The sequence below is a fragment of the Rattus rattus genome, chromosome 6, assembly GCF_011064425.1.
Source record: "Rattus rattus isolate New Zealand chromosome 6, Rrattus_CSIRO_v1, whole genome shotgun sequence".
Classification (NCBI taxonomy): Eukaryota; Metazoa; Chordata; class Mammalia; order Rodentia; family Muridae; genus Rattus; species Rattus rattus.
This window is the reverse complement of record NC_046159.1, coordinates 133,316,737-133,336,298: the sequence shown is the minus strand read 5'-3', so window position 1 is coordinate 133,336,298 and position 19,562 is coordinate 133,316,737. Positions and strand designations below refer to the sequence as shown.

The 19,562-nt window shown below is 41.2% G+C and overlaps 1 protein-coding gene across 1 annotated transcript in view; it reads right to left on the bottom strand.

Moving 5' to 3' along the window:
• Positions 1 to 4,814: 4,814 nt before the first annotated feature.
• Pon2 (paraoxonase 2) overlaps positions 4,815 to 19,562 on the bottom strand; it is a 39,050-nt gene continuing 24,302 nt past the window's right edge. The window contains exons 3-9 of the mRNA XM_032906967.1: positions 18,816 to 18,871; positions 12,478 to 12,643; positions 11,829 to 11,955; positions 9,350 to 9,550; positions 7,096 to 7,177; positions 6,240 to 6,368; positions 4,815 to 5,609 (exon numbers count right to left, since the gene is read on the bottom strand). Of these exons, the coding sequence (XP_032762858.1) occupies positions 5,451 to 5,609; positions 6,240 to 6,368; positions 7,096 to 7,177; positions 9,350 to 9,550; positions 11,829 to 11,955; positions 12,478 to 12,643; positions 18,816 to 18,871 (920 nt within the window). The 3' untranslated portion in view covers positions 4,815 to 5,450. The remainder of the gene's footprint in view (positions 5,610 to 6,239; positions 6,369 to 7,095; positions 7,178 to 9,349; positions 9,551 to 11,828; positions 11,956 to 12,477; positions 12,644 to 18,815; positions 18,872 to 19,562) is intronic.

Sequence of the window (19,562 nt, the reverse complement as noted above, 5' to 3'; positions counted from 1 at the left end):
CTGGAATAGTTCAAGAACACATTTCTGCCTAGGATTTGGACCTCAGGAGGCTCTAGTTCCAGACCTTAAACCAGTCTAAGATCAGCCAAGCTGGAGTCAACACAAGGTGGGGAGTTTGTTTCTTAAAGTCACAGAGCTTAAGTAACCTCAGCTCCTCCAGTAAACTGAGGTAGGAGAACTGCCTGAGAATCCAGAGTTTACACTACAGCTTCGGGTTCTGGCAAGCTGGATGTAGGAGGAGAAATTGTTCCTGAAACGCCCTAAACGAGAGAAAATACTGAAAACCAAGCCCTATGACTCATGCTTCTCAAGGAACTAGACCTGAACTTTGGCTCTGTACCTTCCTGGTTCCTTCAGGGTGCTAGACATGAGGAGAGTCCAAGTCCATCTGTCTGGCAATCTGGAGGATGAGCAGAATGTAGTAGTAGTAGTAGTAGTAGTAGTAGTAGTAGTAGTAGTAGTAGTAGTAGTAGTAATAGTAACAACAATAACAACAACAACAACAACAACAACAATAATAATAATAATAATAATAATAATAATAATAATAATAATGACTTAGTAGTTTTGATGGGAGAGTCTTACTCTTCTGTGGACTTCAGGTCCTACCAGTGAAGAGCACATTTTTTTTTCCATTGAGGGCACTTGAGTTTAGGGAACACTGCATCTTCAAAGACCATCTGTATTTAGTTACTAATAGAAGATAGCAGCAGTAGAATTCAGTAACAAAGAGCCTCTTTTGTTTGAAATAGGGAGATTTGAAAGGACTAAGGCTATTGAGAAGAAGGTAGCCCCTGACCTATAGGATAAGCCTAAGTAAAATATTGGACGATGGACAGAATGGCTCAGCATAGGTAAAACACACTGCTCTCCCAATAGGACCCAGGTCTCGGAAAAATATGATAGCATTAGTTCTTTCTCAAGAAATATCTTGGTATCAGGCAGATCTCATTTTGCTCGCCGTACAATGTGCCAGTCACTAAGTCTTTCACGAGTTTATTCTCAAGTAAGTGAAACACAGAAAAGCTCAGCCCAGGTCTTGAACCCACCTCTCTGAGGCTAGGCCATGAGGATGTTGATGGGACAAAGAAGCGAGTGAAAGGTACCTGGAAGTAGAAGCATCAATAGTCAGTGAATTTATCCATCCTTGCGGAACACGTGACCATGCAGCCTTTAGCAGGATCTGAGGCTAGAGGGTGCAGAAAGTTCTGACAACTTGTGATTCACCTCCCAGAAAAGTCTGGGACTTGTCATGACCCATTCATCAGAGGCGTCTCCTCCAAAAGTCTTCCTGGGAGATCAGTGTACAGCTGGATGGTTTTCAATGTTAGCGATTTGTAGCTTCACCCTGGAGAAATCAGCTGAGTATGCATCGGGTTAGGACAGGAAGACTGAATGTTCAAAGCCAGGCTGGGGTTTGATACTCTAGTGAGATGCGGGGTTTTGTTTTTAAGTGAAGCTAGGGGATCTGAGGGGGAGCAATAACATTTCCCTAAGATTCCATTCTCTCAATACTTTGAATGTCTAAGTCTTTGTTTGCTTTCTGTTCTAACGAGTGGCACAATTTCTTGAGCTGCCAAACTCCACTAAGAATTACGGAGCTGGGAGCATGGGTCACAAACAGTGCTTTCCAACATGCAGGAGTCCCTGAGTTCTCTCTACTACTGCAAACTAAAAAACCTGACAATTTTATTATTAAAAGTTGGCAATGGAAAAAGTTTCTATTTTTGACATGTACAGAATCCCAAGGCCACAGGGACGGTTCAGCAGTCAAGAACACTGACTGCTACAGCACACAATACAGGTTTGATTCCCAGCAGCAAATGGCAGCTTACAATCCACTGTAACTCCAGGCAGGCCCAGGGGATCTGATGGGTTTATGTTTTGTTTTCTTTGTTGTTTACTTTGTTGTTGCTGTTGTTGTTTTTTGGAGGTTTGTTGGTTTGTTTTTCTGTTTCCATGGATACTGTTTACATGTGTTACACGCGTGGTACACATGTGGTACACACGTGGCACACATGTATACCTGCACCAAAAGCACGAAAGCACATTTTAAAACAGAAAATAATTCCTATTCACAAGAAAAGGGTCTACTAAAAGCCCCCTGCCTCTGCTTCCAGAGTGCTGAGAGTGAAGAATGCATCCTGCCCCCACCTAAGGGTGTTTAAAATCACTCATAATAAAAGAATGAAACTTAAACACATTGGAAGAAAACTTGAACCAGAGCAAAAGCAAGACTGTAGCAAGACTATTAATGTGAACACACACACACACACACACACACACACACACACACACACACACACAGGGCCCTCTTCTTCTCACACACACACACAGATTCTTACCTAAAAATTGTATCAGGAATGAAAAGTGCAAGGAACCATAGGAAAGCAGGTGGGGTGGGGTGGGGTGGGGGCTGTAACGCAGTCGCCCCTGCTTTCTGCATGGTGCTCAGTGGGTGCTTGCTTTAAGATAGGACTGACTGAGCACATCAACATCCAGGGAAAGGATCATCCTCAGAGTAGTTATCAGGAACGATTAGCCCATGCCAAAACAAACCAACAGAAAAATGAAAATAATACCACATAGATGATTTCACTTTCCTTGTTCCCTCTATTAAGCACTCATGAATCATAAAACAGCTGAGGTTTTATCAAAGGAAAGAGGAAGACAAATAAAGGCTGGAGAGGTGGCTGAGTGGGTCGGAGTGGTTACCAGAGGCTCTGAGTTGGAATCTCCAGTCCCACTTAAAAGCTGGGCATGGTTGCAGGTGCTGTAACCCCAGTAACCCCAATGCTAAGAAAGCTCAGGTTAAGGCAAGCAATGTAAAGCAATAGAGGAAGACACTTGAATGTCCTCCCCTGACCTGTGCAGACACATGTATATAAACACACAGACAGACACACAGAGACAGACAGACAGACACACACAGAGACAGACACACACAGAGAGACAGACACACACACAGACATGCACACACACAGAGAGACAGACAGACACACAGAGAGACAGACACACACATACACAGACACGCACACACACAGAGAGACAGACAGGCACACACAGAGAGACACATAGACACACACATACACAGACACATACAGAGACACACACACACACACAGAGAGAGAGAGAGAGAGAGAGAGAGAGAGAGAGAGAGAGAGAGAGAGAGAGAGAAGAGAAGGGCAGGACGAGATAAGACTGTTGGTTCATCTTGGAAGTCACTGATACTTTTTGTAGAGTTTACAGAGGGAAGAAGTACAACCCTTAGGAGTGCCAAATCCCACCTTCGGTTTCTGTTTTGGGCAATGATGACTTAATCGCCCAATCCATTCTGTCAGCATACGATCATAAAAAGGTCATCGTAAATAAACACACACTATATTTAAAGTTGGTAAAAACAATCTCTCATACCCATAATACCCCAAATCAGGATTTACTAAAAACCTTTCCTTGGCTAGGATAAGCAAGGCAAATGTTTATTAATGCAGACCCACTTTTCCACAAATGAAATGTTGAGTAAACGTAAGAATGAGAAGCATTCACCTGATGCCTATTGTACGCTGGTATTTCTTATGAATGTGTCTTTTTAGATAGATAGCCATTGTTTACATCCCCCAAAATCAAAAGCATCCCCTTCCTGGATTGTATCCTTAGGTAAACATTGTTTAATCCTGGCTTAGTCATCTGTGACCTAACATTTTCTCCTTAGATAATGGAAGTGGCAAGGAGTATTAATTCCCTTGGCCTGAAATATACTCTCAATTCATTCCTATCTGAATAAACTGAAAAATCAAAAAAATAATAAATAACAGAAATATATAAATACAAATACAGGCTAAATGAATCAGAGTCAAAGTTTAAGAATACTTCTGCAATTTCCATTTGAAAGCCATTAAATTATACAGCAAAACACAGAACTCAAATCAGTGTCTTTCAAACACACACACACACACACACACACACACACACACACACACACAAAGCACACCAAGAACACACTATTTACCATAGGGAAAAGGTAACTATGACGCATTGGCTCGATGGCAGTAGCTTCATGTAATTGCTAATGGCACGGGGTCTGGCATTAGAAACAGATTGATATTCACCCTCAGGAGGTGTGTGACCTTGACCGGCTGTGAAATGTTAACAATGGTACAATATCGACATGTACTCCCTGCAGGCTGCAATTAAGATTAAGTGAAATAATGAGGGAAACATTTCTCAATTGCTGGACATTTGGTAACTAACAGCCCAGCATCTTGGAGGAGGAAGATGGGGGGAAAGTGAAACAAAAGGCTTTGAGAAGACAATGGTGATTCACGGGGAAGTCCTTTATAATAAAACTTTAATTTAAAAAAAAATACAAAGTGACAATGGAAAGAAATACGTTAATGTCTCTCTTCAGGATGCAAGAAGGCTTTTTGGAGATTCAGTGGAAAGAAATGTTCCTCTATTGATTCTGGCATCTTGACCCTGTCTTTGTGTAGTTGCTGCAAACCAGACAGGTCTAGACATCTAACTATGGCTCTTCTGGCTTCTGGTCATAATTCTGTTTGCTGGGCAGGTAAGAAGTAAGATACCAGCTCCAAGCCTTTATCTCCTCTTTGTGTCAAAAATGGGACTGTATTTAGGAACAGAACCTGCGGAAGACTCCTTAAGAATTTTGAACATTTGAAGGTTTGCTGTGACATAGGTAGGTTTGTCTGTGAGTTTGAGGCCACCTTCGTCTACATATTAAGTTCCAGGCCAGTTAGAGGTACATCCTGAGATTCTGTTTCGAATGAAAGAATAAATAATTAAATAAGTCGAGCTATAGAAGTCGGTTGTTTTATTTTATTTTTCCAATAAAGAGTCCCTTTACATACAGCTTTTATGAGAAATTAACATGGTCATTTATTCTTGTCCAACAGAATCCCCTCCCCCCGGCCTCCTCCTGAGGATCTCCCTTGGGAATCAAACACAAACAACCCCCTGGATTTTGGTTAGCCTTTAATACAATTCTAATTCGTAAAACAGTAAACAAAGCTGGAGGTACAAAACATGGAAATGCTATCTGTCAGTAGTCTTGAACACATTCAGTAGTCACAGCATGGGGACCGAGGCCACTGACATTTTTATAACACTCCCTGTTTCAGTGGACTCCTACAGGGTGGTGGCACGGAGGTGAAACCCCTCTGTGCAAAATACACTCACTTCATAGAAAAGCAGCTTTCTTCTTTCTCGCTGGATCGGCATAACACAAACAAACAAACAAAACCAATAATAAAGTTCGTTTTCTTCTAACGCTAAAAGTGCATCAGAATTGTGGGGAATCAGAATTATTGAAATAAAAGGAACTACGTATGTGGTGTCTTACTAGGTCAGTACTGATGGTTAAATACCCTCAGAATTAGTCATTAATCGAAAGGTCATTTTGTTAAAACTTATTGCACTTACATGCCAACAAATTAGAGTTCACAGTACAAGGCTCTCTGGTATAAAGTGCCTACAAGAAGTTTCCTGTCATATATGGTTGCCACAGAACTACCCTGGAGGACAGACCCGTTGTTGATGTACACTGTCGTCACCGATGGCTTCTCGGATAGAATGTTCTGAATGCGGAGAACCTACCCAGGAGATACAAAGGATTAATAAAGAGCCCACACACCCATGCCACTCGAATGCCAATAATCCCTTGTGTTCCCCAATGACACATGATTAAGAAGGCATGCTGCTGGAAACAGCAGTTACCAATCTCCTTAATACTTAAATTAAAGCACTTTCTCCAACGTTCAAAGAAAGAACCTTTTAAAGCACCTAGTCATGCCATGCCAACACAGGATTTTGTGTGATTACAGCAATTCAACCTTAATAGAAATAGGCTCCCACCACTGTGCCCACTTTGATGCTACTTCAACATGCACAAAGCTCACGTCATGTGCTGAGCCGACAATAAACCAGATATTTTTAAGATTGCCAGAATACCACATGAACATGAACAGGACCCGTGTCTTTATAAAAATTACTTTTGACTAGTTTCCACCATAATTTAATACATCAAAAGATTACTTTTCTCAAAGCATTTGAGCAATGTAACATTCTGCCAATTATTGGCTTAAAGCAATTACAAAACTACCTCCCAGGTTTATTGTATTATTGGTTTAAAAGAACTAACAAATCATCCTAGTGACAGTTTATTCCATTATTAGTTCAAAGGACTTGAATAATTAAGGTAGAAAAATTCAAAATATAAGAACCTCTGACGAGGGAGGATGGTTCGGGTCGTACACGAAGAGCTTCTGGCCGTTAGGGTGACAGCCGACCCAGATGTCGCCTGAAGAAGGATCAATAGATAAATTGTCCACCAGCGTGCCCAACTGCAGAACCTTAAGAAGAAATAATGTCAATGTCTAAATGACGCAAGCAACCTGATTAAATAATTTAGAGCTAACCTTTCCTGCTCTTGTATATGTGGGGCCATTACACACACCTCCCTGCATCTGCCCTTCTGACATCAATATCGTTTAAAATAAATTTAATGAACTGGCTTCAAGCCATTTTTCATCTTCCCTGAACGTAAGAAAATTTGGTGTGATCCATATGGTATTCCAATGATAATCATAACAAACCCCTTTTGCTTTAAAAGATGCACAATGATTAGTTAGCTTAAGGAGGTCCATCAAAGCAAGATGGGAAATTCTTAATCACCCTAAAATATGTTTGTTGGCAGAACACAATAATGGTGGGCAACTCAATTTCTACCTTCATTTATTACTGAAAAAAACTGGATGTTCATAAATCTTCGCTTGAAGATTCACCTATTTCTTTTCAACTGTGAAAGTCTTATTGGAATCATTAGATGTAATCAATAAATCATGGAACAGTCCCAAATCTGTTGTCAATATCACTCAATCGACTGCAGGCTGCAGTCATTGACCATTCTAGTGGCAGCTACCAACTTTGTCTTGTTGGAAGGATGACACTGAAGAACATAGGCTGGCTGCCCTGTCTGACCCCTATTGTGATTATAGGGTGATATTTTTATAGTGAGCTTCACTACAAGACTGCAAAGAACATTTAATTAACATCTACACAGAAAAATTAAATATTTACCTTTAGTTGAGTTAAATTCATATTAGGCTGTTTTTCCAAAACATGGATTTCGTGAGCCAATATGTCAGCAACGTAGACATACCTGTTCAGAAAAGACACTAGTTAGTACTTCCTGACATCAAAGACGTCTTAATACAGCAGAAAAGAGAAGATCCTGAACCCTGCTTAGGAGTTCAATGGGATGCCCTGCAGGAATGCTTGATAAAGGTTAACTTTTATCAAATAATAACAACAATAATAATAATTAATAATAATAAGCTTTCAAAATCAGTTTAGTGTTACTATAACAATCATGGGGTTATTAAATTAGTTGTCAAAGGGTTTGTAAAAATTCAATCGAATATAAATTTCACAATATTTGCCACTGAAATAATCAAAAGAGTTTGTTTTTTAAAGAAAAAGCTTTTACTTTGCACCATATAATTTAATATTTCTCTCATGTATGTGTAGAATTATATGCTATGGAATACTTTATTATTTCTTAATATGTGCTAGAGTATAATCAAATATTAATACATAGAGAGTCTTAACGATAAGTATTAATCCAGAGTCGCACGTCTATACTTGAGGGGCAGGGAGTGGCGCTAACTCGTGGAATTGGAACTCAATCGTCACTGAGCAGTCTCTCTGGATTAGGCAACAATACCAGATTGTGTGAACTGCACACAGGGAAGGGACATAACTTTGGTCTGCAAACATTTCCAATGCATTGACCAGTTCAATGGTCTGAGCTCATGTACACCTGAGTCAACAGCACCGTGAAAAACAGTTCCGTTCTAGAGACTGAAGAAATGTCAGGGTGCTGACAGACCGTTGAAGGGGAAACACTTGCACAAAATCCACTGAGACAGGGCAAAGGGGTGTGAGCTACAGATGGGCATCAGCCATATGAAGAGCTAACTGTCTTATGGGAAGTAAGTGTGGAAACAGAAACAAGAGTGGGGAGCTACCCCATGACGGGAAGTCCAGACCTTTCTTCCCTTGGTCTGACAGGGAGCTGGACTCTAATACTCAGAATAAAGAAATGGCTTGATATCAAAGGCTGGCTGAGTCCAACAGTGACTGGGTATGTTCCTTCCAGCTGGCGCTGTGGTGGACGCTTGCAGCCAGAGTCGAGCAAGGCATAGTCAGCCATACAAGGACCACAAGCGGCCAGAGTACAAAGACAGAGGTAGGCTGAAAGCAGCTAGAAGTGGAGAAAATAGAGATTTGACTGGATAGGGCAGACTGGGCCAATTGGAGATGGTCTGAATGATCTATATTTGTTTTCCATACTAAAAGGGTGAAAACAGATTGCATCACAAAACAAGAACACCAAAGAATGTCAAGTTCAGAGCCCATTACATTGTGGTACTTAACTTGTTCAATGCAGTAAGGCAGAAAAAACAAAACAAAACAACAAAACCCTTAAGAATTAAAAACCCTTTCTTCTAAGTTGTGATTGTGCACATAAAAGTAAGGAGAGAGGGCTGGAGAGGTGGCTCAGCGGTTAAGAGCACTGACTGCTCTTCCAGAGGTCCTGAGTTCAATTCCCAGCAACCACATGGTGGCTCACAACCATCTGTAATGGGATCTGATGACCTCTTCTGGTGTCTAAAGACAGCTACAGTGTACTGATATAAGTCAAATAAATAACTCTTAAAAAAAAATGTAAGGAGAGAACTTTTGGTAAACAATTGGGCAACATATATTCAGGCTAATATGAAAAAATGCACATGAGGTCTACTCATAGGACCTCATTCTACAGAACTTTTATACAAGTATTTAAATAAGTGGGATTCGCAGTGAAGTCACTGGTATCTTTCCTGTGTAAGTCCAAAACCCTCAAGTGTAACCATTATGCTTGAGAGATGTCTTAGAGAATGTTTACTTTAAAATAGTAACTGGGTGTATTGTGGTGGTGAGTGAGAAGCATGAAATGGTTTGGGTACAGAAAATAAATAAGCAAGTTGCATAGCCATTCACAGGGAAATCGTTAAGCCAGTTTAGAATCATCCTGATGATGGAATAACATAGCCAACAGAATGGCATTAGTCCATAATTTTAAATTCTGTTTGGAAGGAGGAAGTTTAAAACCTGGAATATTTCCTTTTTGTCTTGTATTTGAAACATCAAAGCATTCTACTATAGTGTTATTTAATATGAAAACCATATTGTTAGACATAAAATTAAAAGTGGTAGAGTGAAGCGAAGGGATTTGGCTTTTGGAACGATTTATTTAAAAGGGGGAGCTACCACGTGAAGAGCCGTATACTTTTTATCAGGTGAAATGTTGATCCCGTTGGCTGAGTCGAATCCTTCTGCCACCAGCTTAACTTCTTCTGGACTGTAGTAAACAACATTTGCCCAACGTAGGTTCAAGTATGTTTCCAAATACTTCAAGAAAGGGTCGGAGAAGTAGTGGTCATTGGTGGCGTAGAAGTGGGAGGGCCCAACAGCTATGACATCATTCACACTGCAAGAGACAAATACCATGGGAGAAGAAACCCAAGCCTTAAAATCTCCACACGGAAGATTAGATGTATGTTCTCAAGCTTTGCACAGCACATATTTTAAATTTTGGGAAGTTTCCCTTCCTCCGCCCCAAGAGAAGGGAAGCTATAATCAAAATTACAGGATGATCCAGAACCAGAGGCAATGCATTATGGCAGCAACTGTAAGAGACCAGTTACACACAGTACCAGGTAACTAGAGGGCAGGGTCTTTGGCAGTCATGGGAGGCTCCCTTATGTTAGGAAGAGATCTAGCCAGGTGCAGTGACTCACATGTAATCCCAGAACATGTGAATTAGAGGACAGAGGAACTTCAGGTCAAGATCAACCACAATGAGGCCTTGTCTCAATAAATAAATAAATAAAAGTATATATTTTAAAACATTTCTTTTATTGTTATTGTTATTACTGTTATTGTTATGGTGATGATGATGACGACGATAACGACGACGACGACGGCAACTCATGGCCTCCTATTGGGTAGGCTGGCTCTCCTGGCCCCTTTACCACCCAAGTCCTGGTGTTACCTGTGTGTACCATTATGCCCAGCTAAAAATATTTTCTGACACACGCTTTAACAGCTACCTATAAAGGAGGGAGCTGTTGGCCTGGGCTGATTGTCATTAGGCTGTCAGTCACTTATCGCCCTACCTCGTTTATTCTGCCGCAGGACTTTCCTGAGGCCCGTTGCTTAGTCATTAGTCAAACGAAGGTTGACTGTTCAATTTCTACTTTCCTCACAAAGCTGCCATGCCGGGAATGAACAAGCATTCAATAAACACGTGTGGAGAGACAGATGATGAAATGGTCAGGGACCAGCGCTTCAAGCGAGAGACTGGTATGCTAAAAACAATTACAGTTCCCAACCAGTTAGGCAAAGGTGTGTTATTAAATTGAAATTCCAATTATCTTATGCAAAAATTTCTGAAAGAGCTGCTTTCTTCTCTGTCAAATGCAAAATTCAGAGCTACAAGGGAGGATTTTCCTTTTTCTTTTTTCTTTTTCTGAAAAGGCTCCACAATTTAGACACTGCCTGACCGGCATTCATGCTCCTACTTATTGTGAAGTGCGTTTGGGGGAAGAAGGATTGGACAGTACACGCTTATCACCTAGATAGGGAAGCAAAGATTAAAAAATATCTATCAAGTTCAAGCTTAAAGCAGGAGTGGAGTGCAAGCTGCGCTGGGAGGAACCCATGAGTCTCCTGTAGTTATCTACTCACTATTCGTGTCGTTTTTCTACTACTGGTCCCCCTTCCAACTTGGATGCTCAATTCTGCAGGGATATTGACCCCCAGCTATCATGAGTGTGCTTTGTATAAAGCATGTAGGCCTCCCAAAAGACAAGCTGCTCCTCCGGGGAAGGCCAGTATTTGACTGCTAAGTTATCTGAGATGAGGGGTGACGGCCATAAAAAATGGTAGTGTTCATCAAACCGGGCCTGAGGAGTGTCACCCTGAAGTCCTGAAGTCTGGTGTTTCATCATTTCTCAAGAAAGTTTGCTCAGATCACTAATCATTATGAAGATTGGCATCATTCTGATCTACATGGAAATTACACACACACACACACACACACACACACACACACACACGAGAGAGAGAGAGAGACAGAGACAGAGAGAGACAGAGACAGAGACAGAGAGACAGAGAGACAGAGAGAGATGTTAAGTGTTCTTTATCAAAAATCCTTGGGAGACTAGAAGTCTTTTTGATATTTTGATATTTGCAAAAATATAATGAAATCTCTCTTATAAATTAGTCTCAAATCTAAGCATAAGAGTCATTAACAAATCACATAGATCTTGATTCTTACAAAATTAATACTGCAAGTCTTCCATAGTGTGTAACCATCCACTTGATCACAGTCAGCCTATTAGAGGCTATACCCCTGAAGTAAACATACATTTCCTCCTTCCGCTGCTAACAGTTTTTCCGCAAGGTGTGGGGTCTCTTGAATCCCCTCCTGTCCAGGCTGGAATGCTGACTCATTTGATATTGTGCCTGTCTTGCACAAGGAGCCACACCATGTTTTATTTATTTAAAAAGAAAGAAAATGTCATGTGGCATCATGACTTAAAATTACTCAAATTACTGGGCATTCTAGACTTTGGGTTTGCAGTTTGGAAATGCTTACACACACACACACACACACACACACACACACACACACACACACACACACACACACCCCTACATATATGCACATAGAAATGCCAGAGATAGCCAGGCAAGTTAAGTACCTTGGAAGGAGCTCGTGTTTAATTGTTTTCAGGTGCAGCAGAGAATTTTCTTCTTCTTGAAATTTAAAAATTTCCACTGTATTCTTGAATTCTGGGTGGTTCACAACAAAGAGATAAACTGTATCATCTAAAGGATGAAAAGAAGAGAGCTACTTTATAAGACATAGACACAGGACCAGTAGGTAGGCACTGGCATTTCAGTAGCATTGGCATGGGAAGGTTGAAGGTCCAAGGTCTTCAAAGCCCTAACAGTTCATTCCTATTGCCAGTCCTTCCCATTGCCACTGACCTGGGGTTAGTACTGATCACTGGTCCCCTGACCTTTAAGATGAAGTGGTCCACACTCTATATAAAGAATTCGTGTCAAACACATTCACAGACTCATTTGGAGATGGCCCTTTTTAACCTAGTGATCACAGCAATATGAAAATGTCTGGAAATTTAAGCATCCTTTTGGTTGTTAACTGTTAGATATTTCAACATTCAGCTTCGGAGACACGTGAACAAACTGTTAGTAGGAAGAACACAGGCTTGTTTCATAAGGTTATCGTCTCCTTTCAGGGTGTATGTGTGTGTGGGGGGGCTATTTCCCACAGCTACCCACGAAGCTCTGTTCGTTTTTTCATCTTGGCAGCTCATCAGCTCTTACCATCATCTATAAAAGTGCTAATGCCATGTGGGTTGAATGAAGCCAAATCAAAGCCCCAGCTGACTCGTAACTCCAGTGCTCTCGGTTTCTCGTTTTTGAGATCCATCATCAGTATCCCTCCGGGCTTATCTGGTGCAAAGCTGTGAAGTCCTGGAAACTTGAGGCCCTTGGGAAACAGTGGGAGGAAGCAGTTAAACGCAAAGGTTTAAGGACCTTCCTCAATTAGGTGTCTACTCTACATGAATTATAAGTAGTAACTTTAGTTAAAGTTCATGGCATGGAGCCACCAATACAAAGAAAAGAGGTGGGACAGAAAGCCAGGAACACCAAAGGAAACAGAACAAGAGAAGAAAAGACGATTGGAAGCTGGAAATTGAACAACAGATAATTTTGTAGAACTCTGACAGATGAAGCTCTTCATTCCCTTGAAGGGCTACCAAAGGGATGGTAATCTGGAAGATTCCAGGTACAGCAGGAGGTCCAGAGAGTAGAGACTCTCCCATTTCATGCCTGAACTCTGCGAGAGGCTGAAAGGCTTGAGATCTGGTCAGCAAAACCTGTTGGTGTTATCCTGAAAGGATATATATCCCTTATATGGATATGGGTAGATCACTCCAACCCTCCATGGCTACCTTCATTGACATTGAGGTCGAGGAAAATGGCTCTGTTGCTTCTGCCTTTACTTTTTGATATCTATGTTCCCTCTGCACCCAGACTGTAACGGATTATAACACACCTTTAACCAAAATGTTAATGCTCCCCAACTTGATCTGATTACAAGGGAAGACTTAGGGTCGCCTGAAGGCCCTGTGTGATATGCTTTTCTCACCCTCCCTACCTCCCATACCCATCTCTTCACACCCTATGTCTTTCTGCCAAACCCACAATGTCTTAGGCATTCAGGCTTCGTGACACTCCAGCATGAGCAAACATGGTCACACGCCAGGGTTTACTCTTAGACCCACCTGTGCAGAAATGCTTCCCTCCAAAGAAGCAGGGCTCCATCCCTCAATTTATTTACATCTATTCCAGATGCCACCTTCCCAGTGAGGCCCCCTCCAAGCAGTACCTGACTTATTCTAGCCCCTCTTCCTAGCTTACCATTCTCTATCACCCAGTGCCATTGGCATGCACACATATTAAGGCCTACATGAGCAAATATGCTGTGGGTAGCACTGCAGAGGAGGCTACCACCATCTTCTGTCCAGCTAGTTTACACAAGCCACGGGGCTTGTGCATCATACTTGCTGTCTGAAAGCCTTTTCTCAGTGGATAGACAAGACTTCCACTCTCATCCACCTGAATTCTGGGCAATGTCCCTATCCAGAGAGATCTCAGCTCCCTCTCTGAATGACGGCATGATGCCACACATACTGGAATCATTATGCCCCACTGCCCTGTCTCTCTATCACCATCAGACACATTGACCAAACTGGTAGGAACTCATGCGAGGGACATTTTCTATTTCCCACTAAGTCTCAGGGCCTGGAATATGGCAAATAGCCCATCCTTTCTCTCATCTATCCACAGCGTCTCCTTAACCCCATGTTGGATCATTACTTTCATACTGGTCTGTCAGGGGACATTATTTTGTTCTTTTGATGTTTCATATCATTCTGGTACCCGTTCTGGTACCAGTGTCTCCCCTCTAGCATAACTCTTTAACCACCAGTAGAGTAGTTCTGAGTGGAACACAGTTAATCACTTTGTCTTTTGTACGGCCCGTGATATTTTATATGTTCATGTTGAACCCAAATCTTCTCCTATTAATAACAGTCTATTAGCTGACTCTCTAGGTTGTTTAAAAAATAGTATATGAAAATAATGAGGCCCAAATTATATGAAAATAATGACCACTTGTCTTTTGACTTTTCCTCACATTGCCTTTTCTTATTGCTTTAGGTTATTAGGAACTCCAATGGGTTGGTAACATTTTGGGGGGGGGGTACAGAGCCTTTCCCTCCTCTTAAACATTAAAGGGAACATAGCTCATATTTTGCCATTAAGAATGGTGTTTGCTCAAACTAATAGAAGAAAAACTAGGGAAGCATCTCGAACACATGGGCACTGGAAAATATTTCCTGAACAAAACACCAATGGCTTATGCTCTAAGATCAAGAATCGACAAATGGGATCTCATAAAACTGCAAAGCTTCTGTAAGGCAAAGTACACTGTGGTTAGGACAAAATGGCAACCAACAGATTGCGAAAAGATCTTTACCAATCCTACAACAGATAGAGGGCTTATATCCAAAATATACAAAGAACTCAAGAAGTTAGACCGCAGGGAGACAAATAACCCTATTAAAAAATGGGGTTCAGAGCTAAACAAAGAATCCACAGCTGAGGAATGCCGAATGGCTGAGAAGCACCTAAAGAAATGTTCAACATCTTTAGTCATAAGGGAAATGCAAATCAAAACAACCCTGAGATTTCACCTCACACCATTGAGAATGGCTAAGATAAAAAACTCAGGTGACAGCAGATGCTGGTGAGGATGTGGAGAAAGAGGAACACTCCTCCATTGTTGGTGGGATTGCAGACTGGTAAAACAATTCTGGAAAACAGTCTGGAGGTTCCTCAGAAAATTGAACATTGAACTGCCTGAGGATCCAGCTATACCTCTCTTGGGCATATACCCAAAAGATGCCCCAACATTTAACAAAGACACATGCTCCACTATGTTCATCGCAGCCTTATTTATAATAGCCAGAAGCTGGAAAGAACTCAGATGCCCTTCAACAGAGGAATGGATACAGAAAATGTGGTACATCTACAAAATGGAATATTACTCAGCTATCAAAAACAATGCCTTTATGAAATTCATAGGCAAATGGTTGGAACTGGAAAATATCATCCTGAGTGAGCTAACCCAATCACAGAAAGACATACATGGTATGCACTCAATGATAAGTGGCTATTAGCCCAAATGCTTGAATTACCCTAGATGCCTAGAACACATGAAACTCAAGACGGATGATCAAAATGTGAATGCTTCACTCCTTCTTTAAAAGGGGAACAAGAATACCCTTGGCAGGGAATAGAGAGGCAAAGATTAAAACAGAGACAGAAGGAACACCCATTCAGAGCCTGCCCCACATGTGGCCCATTCATATACAGCCACCCAAATAGACAAGATGGATGAAGCAAAGAAGGGCAGGCAGACAGGAGCCAGATGTAGATCTGTCCTGAGAGACACAGCCAGAATACAGCAAATACAGAGGCGAATGCCAGCAGCAAACCACTGAACTGAGAACAGGACCCCCGTTGAAGGAATCAGAGAAAGAACTGGAAGAGCTTGAAGGGACTCGAGACCCCATATGAACAACAATGCCAACCAACCAGAGCTTCAAGGGACTAAGCCACTACCTAAAGACTATACATGGACTGACCCTGGACTCTGACCTCATAGGTAGCATTGAATATCCTAGTAAGATCACCAGTATAAGGGGAAGCCCTGGGTCCTGCTAAGACTGAACCCCCAGTGAACGAGATTGTTGGGGGGAGGGCGGCAATGGGGGAAGGATGGGGAGGGGAACACCCATAAAGAAGGGGAGGGGAGGGGTTAGGGGGATGTTTGCCCGGAAACCGGGAAAGGGAATAACACTTGAAATGTAAATAAGAAATACTCAAGTTAATAAAAAAATAAAAATAAATAAAAATAAAAAAAGAATAGTGTTTGCTGTTGGTTTCTTGGAATTCTTCTTATTTCTAGTTTGCTTGGAACTTTTAAGCACGTGTAGTATTGAGTCATATCAACAGCTTTCTGTAGTATTTGCAGAGATGATCTGGATTGTCTTGCTAACTATAAAATGCAGAACAATCATTCTCTTCTTAAGAAAAACCTTAAGGGCGATAAAAAAGCTTTATGCAAATCTACAACTATATTCAGTTGACTATATTTTGTGTGAATTTAAAGGATGAAATAAAAACACAAAGAATTTTATGCACAAATATGGACAGAAAAATTCTCAATTTGTAAGAACGATCTACAACTGCCTACTTTCATGCTGGCTGGCCCAAGACGCAGGGTAAACTACAGCCCTGCCAGTACTTCCTGACAGCTCTATGTCAGCAGTGAATAATCTCCTTTCTTGACTTAGGTCTCAACAGTAGTGTGACTCCATCATCAGTCAGCTAGAGGGGGATCACTGTTCATAACTATAGTAACACCTTCAATTATTTTCATATTTCTCTGCTTTAAACTTCTGTTTTATTTTTAATTGCACCAAAACACAAATACCAAACCCCACCACTGTGATCATTTTAAGGAGACACTCCAGTAACGCAACATATATTCACCTTTCTCTGTTCTAGTCTACTTTGTGTCATCTTGTTGGTCATCAAGCATCAGCTTTGTGATGCCTCTTAAACCTACTTTTTGGGAGTAGGATGGTTTAGGAGAGTTCCGGTGTTAGAAATCAAAGCAAGTCATCCCCCCACCCACTCCCCGAGATGTAAGAACTATGTATATAGGTTTATATGCTGTGGAGTGTTAGGAGACTATGCTGGAGGAAATGAAAACCAGCAAAAGGCAAATAACTAATGACTGATAACAGAAAATGAAAAGTTGACATGGATCAGTCATAAGCCTATTAGCTTAAATGTCTGGGGATTTCAGTGTTTCGGATGGCTGTCTAACTCCTTGGTCAAAGCCATTCCTTTGGAAGTAAAAGTCTTGAAATAGTTAAGTTCTAAATTTCCAAGAGCACGTCCTTGCAAAAACAAACAAATATCGCCACCAAAACCCACAATGTCATTTTCTTCTTTTTTATTCAGGATCATATCATCTCTAGTGATGAGTAATTCTGACCAGAAATCCTGAGTTCTTTCCCTATGTGATGCATGCTTCACAATAAACCTAGAGTTCTACTGTGTGTGCCCTAATTCATTCTTCATAGGCAATTTAAAACCACCTGTTTTGGGAGTTAAATATAAGTGTTAATTCTCCTCTGAAGGCCACAGCATTCCTTTTGGCACCAGTAGTCCATTCAGCTACTCCTAGTCCTTTGTATAAGAACCATCGGGAACTTGCAGAGTGCTCCAACGCTTAGTCTCTACCATATCCAGTGCTTTGGCCTTTCTTATAAGTCCAGTAATTATTTTATTACTGTTGTGTGTCTCTTCTAATATATCTCTAGGTTTCTCCATCTCTTTCCTGAGCCTCACAAAAATGGCTGCTGGGAAAGAAAACATAACTACAAGCAGGCTGTGGAGTCAGATACTTCTTCCTCAAAAGAAACTGGACAAGGAAGGTAGAAAGGCTCTGACTTCTGCCCAAGCCAGGAAAATGTGGCCAGAAGCACCCAATTGCCTTCCATATATACACTCTGTGTCAGAACCACACAGACAATGAGTCTGAAAGACTTTCTATGAGATACTCAGAAGGCCAATTATTCATCAGCATATAGGAATTCTTAGAGCACATCTTAGAGCATAGGAATAAATGTACTTGCAAAGTTTTTCCTTATGATGAACTATTTTGGGAGGACTAGGAGCCTTGGTTTGGGAAATTTGGCATATAGGAAATAAGTAGCCCATATGAATACAGAATTCAATGTGCCTAAAATGGAACATATAGTGGGACGGATATATGCTGTATTGAAAATAGCATAGTGGTGGCATCTACTATCTACAGTGATGCCTCTTTCTCTCTCTCTCTCTCTCTCTCTCTCTCTCTGTGTGTGTGTGTGTGTGTGTGTGTGTGTGTGTGTGTGTGTGTGTGTATAACCACACAGATGGAGATCAGAGGACGATTTGAGGAAGTAAGTTTTTCTCTTTCTATTATGTGGGTTAGACATTAAACTCACCTCATGTGGCTTGGAAGCAAGAATCTTTACCTGGTGAGCCATCATTCCAGATCTCCCCACTTTATTTTATTTTTGAGCAAGGTTCTCTCAGTGAACATGGAGGTCTCTGCCCTGTGAACCCCTCCAGTGCTGTGATTACGAGTATCCACTGCTGTGTTCCTTTTGTTTTTGCTTTTAGACCTGGGTTCATGGGATGGTAACTCAGGCCCTCATGCTTGCGTAGGAAGCACCAGACCAACTAAGCCAAGCCTCAGATATCTTCTAAAATAACATGTTGACAAAACCAGTTTGAACTGGAACATTCCAGTGCTACGCAACTGGGAGACAAAAGACAATTGATCAATCAGCTAAGACTGTCACCTCTACCCTCAGAAAAGCTTAAGGATATTTCCCTATCCAGACTGACCTGTCTTTTTCTCAGAAGTTACTTGAGAGTTGAGAAATTTAAAACCTGCTTCTATCCTATGGGTTTAAATTAATGGTCCTGTCTGTTCCTGACTACACATGGGACAAGAAAATGGTACTCACCACGCTGAAGAATGCCAGACCATTGGGAAGAATGTCAATGTCCTCAGCGCCAGTTTCTGCAAGTCCAAGGAGTAGATAAATAGCATTACCAAACCGTGCTATCGGCTTAAGAAAGTGTAACTATAGCTTTGTTTACTTTATCTGAGTGTCTATTTCTTTAGGGATGGTTCCAATTTCTTTTCTAAGGCACCCTTGTTTTTAATAAACGTCAGTCTAAACTCTTTCCTACAGTGAACTTCTGACTTTAAATGCTAGATATTTTATGTTTACTCAAATCAAAGTCAAGTTATCACCACATTTCCAAGTACGATACAGAACAAGTTGACATCTGCACACTTCTAGGGTAAACATCCAGATGTCTGGATAGAAGTAATTGACAACAGGGGAATATTACTTCCACAAGGAAAGGCCCACAGTCATTTAACCATGCAAATCTCCCGTCCCCCGCTCTGCTCATTCAATCTGAAGCAAAAAGACATTTTTCTCATTAACAGAGAGAAAACACCTGGGATTACATCGTCTCTCTTTTTCTCTCTCTCGAAAAAAAAAAGAGAGAGAGAGAAAAGAAGCAGTGACTATTTGTTCTCATAAGCAAAGCTTCTAAATTAATTAATGCAAAGTACCATGGACCTATGCACCCTATAGCTTCTGACTCCAGTCTCTCAGTCAGGCTACAGTTACTATTGATTGTTATTGACTGTCCGAGGTACCGTCCACACAGCATAGCAAATAATTAGACAGAAGACC